This window comes from Ochotona princeps, unplaced genomic scaffold (genome assembly GCF_030435755.1).
Source record: "Ochotona princeps isolate mOchPri1 unplaced genomic scaffold, mOchPri1.hap1 HAP1_SCAFFOLD_121, whole genome shotgun sequence".
Classification (NCBI taxonomy): Eukaryota; Metazoa; Chordata; class Mammalia; order Lagomorpha; family Ochotonidae; genus Ochotona; species Ochotona princeps.
The window spans coordinates 68,838-75,876 of record NW_026696772.1 but is presented as its reverse complement, the minus strand read 5'-3'; the positions used below and the strand labels follow the sequence as shown (position 1 = coordinate 75,876).

The 7,039-nt window shown below is 65.8% G+C and overlaps 1 protein-coding gene across 2 annotated transcripts; it reads right to left on the bottom strand.

Annotated features, from left to right (window-relative positions):
• Positions 1-3,641: 3,641 nt before the first annotated feature.
• Positions 3,642-7,000, bottom strand: GPAA1 (glycosylphosphatidylinositol anchor attachment 1). Of its 2 annotated transcripts, none has more exons than XM_058659445.1 (12): positions 6,842-7,000; positions 6,522-6,701; positions 6,337-6,448; positions 6,111-6,258; positions 5,940-6,041; positions 5,669-5,865; positions 5,394-5,590; positions 5,165-5,318; positions 4,651-4,746; positions 4,329-4,519; positions 4,062-4,232; positions 3,642-3,958 (listed from the first exon to the last, which is right to left on the bottom strand). In XM_058659445.1, the coding sequence occupies exons 1-12, from the start codon at positions 6,913-6,915 to the stop codon at positions 3,715-3,717; spliced, it is 1,866 nt and encodes a 621-aa protein (XP_058515428.1). In that variant the 5' UTR covers positions 6,916-7,000; the 3' UTR covers positions 3,642-3,714. The 2 variants fall into 2 exon arrangements, with proteins under 2 accessions (XP_058515428.1, XP_058515429.1); XM_058659446.1 differs by having other exon boundaries at positions 5,394-5,548.
• Between the last annotated feature and the right edge of the window lie 39 nt (positions 7,001-7,039).

Sequence of the window (7,039 nt, the reverse complement as noted above, 5' to 3'; positions counted from 1 at the left end):
GCTCCAGGCAGGGAGCAAACCTGGTGGAGGGCAGTGGGGGCTCCCTTGCTGGGCCACTGCTTCAACTGGTGTGAGAGCTGGGACTGGGGGCAGACAGGGCTGCAACAGCCCCTGGGCTGCTTGAGCGCTGAGTTTAGGGAAGGGCTGGGCTAAACCGGGCCACTGTATCTGCTGGTACAAGCAAGGGCCAGGACAAGGTCTGACAGGCCGGGCTTTGCCGCAACATCCACTAACAAGTGCTGGGACAGGGTGGAAGTCACACCAGACTAGACTGGCAGAGAAACGGCATTCCTCCACTAAGCTGCGGCTCCTGACGGAGAGCATGCGAGTCAGGGTTGGGGGCAAGCCAGACAAGGCAGCATACGTGTGAACTGGGTTGTAGGGTGGGTTGGACTGAGCTAGGCTGCAACACCCATAGGTGTATACAAGAACCTGACTGGGATATGACACAGACTGGCACGCACAGGAACCGGGGTGGGGGCTGGCCTTGTGTGGGTTATTTGGAGTTTCCCCGACTGGGCTGCAGTTCCCGTTGATCTGTGGCACACTGGGCTGGGCTGGGGTGCAGCACCCATTGGCATGGGACGTGGGGCTGGGGCTGGGCCTGACCAGGCAACTACAATCAGCAGTGTGTGCATAGGCTGACGCGGGTGACGGACTGAACTGGACCCTGTGCTGGCTGGCCTGTGCGAGTCAGGTCGGGGGTCACCCCAGGTGAGGTTTCTTGGGGGGACACCTCACTGGACCACTGGACTCAAAAGTGCAGCCACAGGGAGAACCACAGGATTTGTGGTCCAACCTTGGAATGCACATATCAGGACTGGACTTTCTCCATTGCTGATGCCTGTGCAGTGGACAGCGTGCCCAGGTGCACGTGGGGGACGGGCTGGCCAGCTCATTTGGCCATGTCGGGAGACGGAGAGCAGACAGGTTGGACAACTCCTGGCTGAGCTTTGGCAGTAGGTGTCTGGGTGAGTGGATGCACTGGGTGGGCTGTCAGCCAGCGGACCTGGGGAGGATTTCCTCAAGCTTGGAGCAGTGAAACCCACAGATGTCGGGTGTCAAAACCACCCGGGCAAACCCTTGTAAGATGACATAGAGTGGACATCCCCCATCCCTGGGGACTGATGGAGCTGGCACCTGGGCATGGTCCTTGCCGTCCCCCATACAGGAGAAAGTGAAGAAAAACTGAAGTGTTTGCCCCACCCAGCTTCTCCGCTAGCATGAGCCTCCCCACGCTCTTTGATGGTCCTGCATTCTTGTTAACTACACACACACACACAACACACCGTAACCCTCAGGCCCAGCCCTAGCCTAGCAGCCAAAGTCCTTGCTTTGCATGCACTGGGATCCCATATGGGCGCCAGTTCTAACCCGGGGGGCCCCGCTTCCCAGGTGCTGGCCCAGGTCTCCACCACATGGCCACCACATCACGGTGGACAGCAGCTGGCCCCTGTCCCCAGGCTGGCCTCTGTTCCTGCAGTGACGATGGCCAGGACCCCTGTGCCTTCCCAGCCCCTCAGACTGAGCTGTGGCTGCCAAGGTGCTATCTGCTCCAGGTACCTGGGAGCCACATTTGTGGCTTATGAATGGCGACAGCATCAAGCTGATGCCTGTGTTCATAAATGCTCATCTGAAATCCAGTGTTCACTCTGGCTTCCTGGAAGGGCAGCTGCTGGGTAGGGGTGCCAGGCCCTGCTCTGGCCTCACACCTCGAAGGCAGTGGGGAGGTCTCTGCAAGCCCCACAGCAGACCCATGGAGTGCCTGGCTTCAGGCTGGCTCAGTGCCAGCTGTGTGGGATTTGGGGGAGTGAATCAGCAGATGGGAGCAGTTGCTGTAATAACAAGAACACACAAGCTTTACAATGACCCTGGAGGGCTGTTCTGTTGTAATGCCATGACAGAGGGGCTTATGCTCCTCCATCCCCCTCGGTGCGAGGGCCTCGGCCAGGGGCTGGATGTGCCAGAGCATCGGCTACCCTCCCGGAGCTCCACCTGGGCTCCCGTGCTATTCCATTCTGAGGCGCCACCTGCACGAACGGCATTTGGACCAGCACTTTGGAAGACACCCCGTGGATGGCGTGTGGCTTGCACATCTTCCTCCTCTGCGAACCCCAGTGCAGAGTCCATCTCACTGTTCCTTCAAGCTGGCTGCCCCTTGGCTCTGATGCACCCCAGGTTCCACCCGACTCACATGGTCACCAGCGGCTGCAGGCGGCACGTGCCTGGGTCTACACTGAGGTCCCAGGCAGGTGTCTGGCACAGCACTTGGGTACCTGGTTCAAGTCCCAACTCCCCCAGCGGGGGGCCTGCCCCTACACAGAACACCTGGGTTACCACGGCTGCTGCAGGGGAGAACCAGCACAGGCAGGACTTCCAACACCCTGCCTGTCAAAAAGTGACGCAAACGACACTCTGGCACCCCAATAAACACCTGTGCCCTGGTACTCGCCCTCCACGTTCCAATGGTTAAGTAAGAGTACTGCGGACCAACAGCTCACAGCTCTCTCATGGGATGCGCTCGACAGGGAGGCTGGGGGCAGCTTCTCCCCTTTTTCCCCCTCCCCCAGATACAAGAGAAAGAAAGAGAATTTGGAAACAATGGTCTCACCCGCTTTTTCCTAAACCTCAACCCTTTCCACCCTGATCAACTATGTAAACAAAGGCCAGGCTTTGTGCTGTCAATGCCCACCCAAGGACAGTGAGTGTACGACAGGCCAGCAGGCGTGCAGGGCGGAACCTCTGGGACACCCATAGAACACTGGACGCCGTGCCAATCCAGCTCCTGCCAGACCGGGACAGGGCAGGACGGAGGAGCTCCCGGTGGGCAGCAGCTTGGCCGGACCAAGCATTCACCCCGCAAGTGACTGGGAGCCCTGCCTGGGGTGGGTGAGGTCACTGTGGAGGAGGAGGGAGAGGTGTGTGGCCTGTGGCTCTCCCGGAAGCCCTGTATGAGCCACCAGAGCCTGCCCAGGGCTGCTGCCCTCGCTGGGCCTGCTCCCAAAACCCCCTCAACAGTGCGTTCAGCGTCCCCTTCCCTAAGGCAGGGACACGAGATCATGAAGCTGGACCACATGGTTTCCCTTGCACAGACTCTCCAAGGTCGTAGGCCCCAGGGAGAACCACGCTGGCTCTGAGTGCAGGAGTTTCCGTGCAAAACCAGCCAACAGCCCAGGCCCTTCTGCTCCCCCAGGCAGCTGGGCTGGCCCCACACCAACTCCTGCTAGTGCTCCAGCTCCTCCCCATCAAGAGCTGGAGCTTCACCCCATGCAGCTGGGACTTGCAGGTGTGTAGGCAGGCCCTAGAGTTGCAGCACAATGCTGGCCCAGCCGTATCCCTAACCATCAGTGACTTGCCTCTGGTGCAGGAGCGGTGGCACGGCGTGCTAAGCAGGTACTCTAGGTGCTGGCATCCTGCATGAGTGGGCCTGCTCCAAGCAAACAGGGTGCGCGGAGCTGGTAGGCCACAGTGGCATCCTGCAGGTGCCCTCCCACGAGCTAGAGCCAGAGGCTCTCCGCCAGGGGCTGACACGCTGGGCGCCCCCTCACGCTGGGCCAGCAGTGTCTGGCTGCCAGACCAGACAGCAGGCTCTGCACCCAGAGGCCATGCCCCATGCCAGGCAATGCCCAAAACAGGGTGGCTGAGAGAGAACATGTTTATTTCCCAGGCAGGAGGTAGGATGGAGGGCTGTGGGAGGCTCTGGCTCACGGGCACTCACTTCCAGAAGAGAACGTTCCAGAAGAGCAGCCAGCAGGGGTAGATGCCCAGGGCCAGCAGGGGGAAGAGCAGGGCGCCGTAGGTGTAGTGTTCCAGTACACCCTGGGCCAGTGCGGCCAGGAAGAGCTGCCAGCCCTCGGCCAGTGACATTGGTGCTTCCTGGAGCTCCCGCCACAGGAAGAGGCTGCCCAGGAGCGTGGCCGCCGGGCTCGTCAGTACCAGTAAGGCGGCATACAGTGGCCTGCGCAAGGGCAGCACGGCGGGCTCTGTGAGCATAGGGCAGCAGGGAGGAGGGTGTTGGTAGGGGAAGCTGGGCTCTCCAGGAAAGGTAGGGACGTACGTACCGGGGCCCACGGGGCTCAGCGAGTGCAGCAGCGGGCACCATGGTGGCAGCTAGCAGGAAGCCCAGGGAGAAGTTGGTGAGGGCAACACAGCCCAGCTGCAGGGCCAGGTAGATGAGCGCCACCAACTTCAAGGCCATCCAGCCCCCGTCTGGAGCCTGTGTGCTGACCACCCTGCAAGGTGAGGGCTCAGCGGCAGCCCAGGACCTCGAGGCCAGGGCTTCCCTCACCCCCCCCGGCCTGCCCCACCCCCACCCGGACGCCCCTCACCGATGAGCATTGTGCGGAAGGGCCAGGCCAGCTGCGTAAATGGCCAGCAGTGTGAGCACCACGGCCTCGGCCTCAGCCACCGGGAAGTGCTGAGCAGCCACATGCTGGCCCAGCACCGGCAAGGCGTAGAGGGCCAGGCCCATGGCCTGCGAGATGAGCACAGGGGCCACGAGCGAGGTCAGGCTCACACCCTGCATGGGGGGGACAGGGAGCTGGGTCCACGCCTGGGGCCCAGGGAAGCCCCAGAGCCCTCCCCATGGCCAGCATGAGACTGACTGCAGTGGTGGGAACCAGTCAGGACTCAAGAGGGAAGGGCCAGCACCTGCACCAGGGGGAGAGAGGGGCTGGGTCCGGGCCCCCCTCCAGCCTCCTCAGGGCCCACACCGGCCTCGTGCAGCCGCATCCACAGCTCCAGGGCGTGACTGAGTCAAGGACACTGCCAAAACAGGTGTACTGGGAGTGCCAGGGTGAGGGCCCACACGTGGACAGCAGGCGGGGCGCCCACACGTGGACGGCAGGTGGGGCCCATACGTGGACGGCAGGCGGGGGGCACACGCGGACGGCAGGCGGGGGGCCCACACGTGGACGGCAGGCGGGGGGCCCACACGTGGACGGCAGGCGGGGGGCCCATACGTGGACGGCAGGCGGGGGGCACACGCGGACGGCAGGCGGGGGGCCCACACGTGGACGGCAGGCGGGCCCACACGTGGACGGCAGGCGGGGGCACACGCGGACGGCAGGCAGGTGGGGGGCCCACATGCAGATGGCAGGTGGGGGCCCGGGCCCACACGTGGACGGCAGGTGGGCCCACGCGTGGTCGGCATGGTAGAGGATATCTTGAGACCGAGGACAAGCAGCAGGAAGCCGGCGGCCGGCATGTAGAGGCCGATGGAGACGAAGCGGGAGAGGGCGGGCAGCAGGTAGAAGAAGAAGGACTGATGCAGGCGCTCCAGCAGGTGGTTGAGCTTCCGGAACATGCCCTCCAGCGCCCTGCCACACACGAGACCTGCCACAGCTGCCCAGCCCCCGGCCCGGCCCGGCCCGACAGGACACCAGAGCACGTACTTGCCCACGGCCACCAGGTCGTACTTGTACTGGCGGAAGCTGTTGACGCCACGCAGAGTGAAGGCCTCCACGCGGTAGCGCAGGAAGAGGCCGTGGGGGCCGTGGGGGCGGCCGGAGGCCTGCTGCAGAGCCAGGAGCAGCAGCGTCTGCAGGCCCTGCAGGGGCGCGTCCAGTGAGCTCCGGTCCTGAGGCTGCAGCTTCAGGGAGGCGGCACAGGTCAGGGCAGCTGGCTCCAGGGCCCCCGGCAGGTGCCCCGTCCTGGTCGGCCAGCTCACCTTGCCCTGCAGTGTGCACAGCAGCCCCCCCTTCTGGCAGAAGGTCTGGAAAAGGTTGAGCAGGTCCAGGTTGGGCAGCTGCCCATTCAGCCCCTCAACCGTCACGTCCAGGCTGGTGACCACGTCGCTGCTCAGTTCCAGCGCCACAGCTGCCTGGATGGCGCCCGCCCGGCCCTCCAGGGGGGACGACTTCACACCTGCAAGGGCCAGCCGTGGGTGCCCAGCGGGCGGGCGCTGGGGGTGGCGCCCTCGGGAGCTCGCCCGCCCGTACCTGTGATGTTGACGTCATGGTAGGCCTCCAGCCAGGCCTCGGTGCCCAGCAGGTCGTGGTCCGTCACCAGGAAGATGAGGTCTTTCGCCCAGTAAATCTGCCCTGCGGGGGCGAGGCGGGCTCAGCAGCTGCCTGGGCCACGGCCCCCACCCGGCGGCCCCAGGGCCTCACCCCTGAAGTGGGCGGCCAGCGCCAGCAGCAGCCCCACCGCCTGGCTGTTGGCCGCGTCGGGGCCGCAGGGCACGGTGAGCACCAGGGCCTCGGTGCTGGCGGCGCGGGGCGCCCGCAGGATGCCGTACACGTTGGTGCCGGACACGAGCTGCACAGGGTAGCGTGGGGTCACCCCGCGGGCCAGCGGGGCGTCCCCCGGCCCCCGGCCCCCCAGGAGCCCCCGTACGTAGCGCTCGTGCAGCTCATCGGGGAAGGGCAGCTTCGGCGAGAACCTCTGCGTGTAGACCTCGAGCCCCACGGCGCGCATCGTGCGCTCCAGCCAGGCCACCGGGAGCGCCCTGGGACACGGGGCTCCGGTCAGCCGCGCCCGCCGCCCCGCCCGCCGCCCGCGCCCCCGGCCCGGCCGCTCACCCCGACTTGCGGCGCTGGGCGGCGAAGTCCCGGGCGAAGCTGCGGGCGCGGTCTCCGCCCGCGAACTGCTCCTCCACCATGGTGGAGCCCATGGCGTTCTCGGACATGTAGGTGCGCTGGGTCAGCGGCGGGAAGGCCAGCGCCAGGAACCAGGCGACGCCCGCCAGGTAGCTCAGCACGCTGCGCGGGGCCGGGCGAGAGGGCCGCCTGTCCACCCGGTGTCCGCCCGTCCACCCGGTGTCCGCCCGAGCCCCGCGCCCACCCCGGGGCAGCTCGTCCACCGTGCCCCGCCCCGGTGCCCACCCGGCCCGCGCTCTCACCACAGCGGCGCGTTGAGGCGCAGCACCAGGCGGGCGAGCGCGCGCCGCCGCACCGGGTCCGACAGGAGGCCCATGGCCGGCCAGGACCGGGACCACGGGCGCTCCTCCGCGCGCTTCCGCTCCCGGCGGGCCTCGCGGCGCCGCGCATGCTCGGAGCGGCGGGCGGCGTCAGCGCCCCTCCCGCGCGTGCGCAGCGCG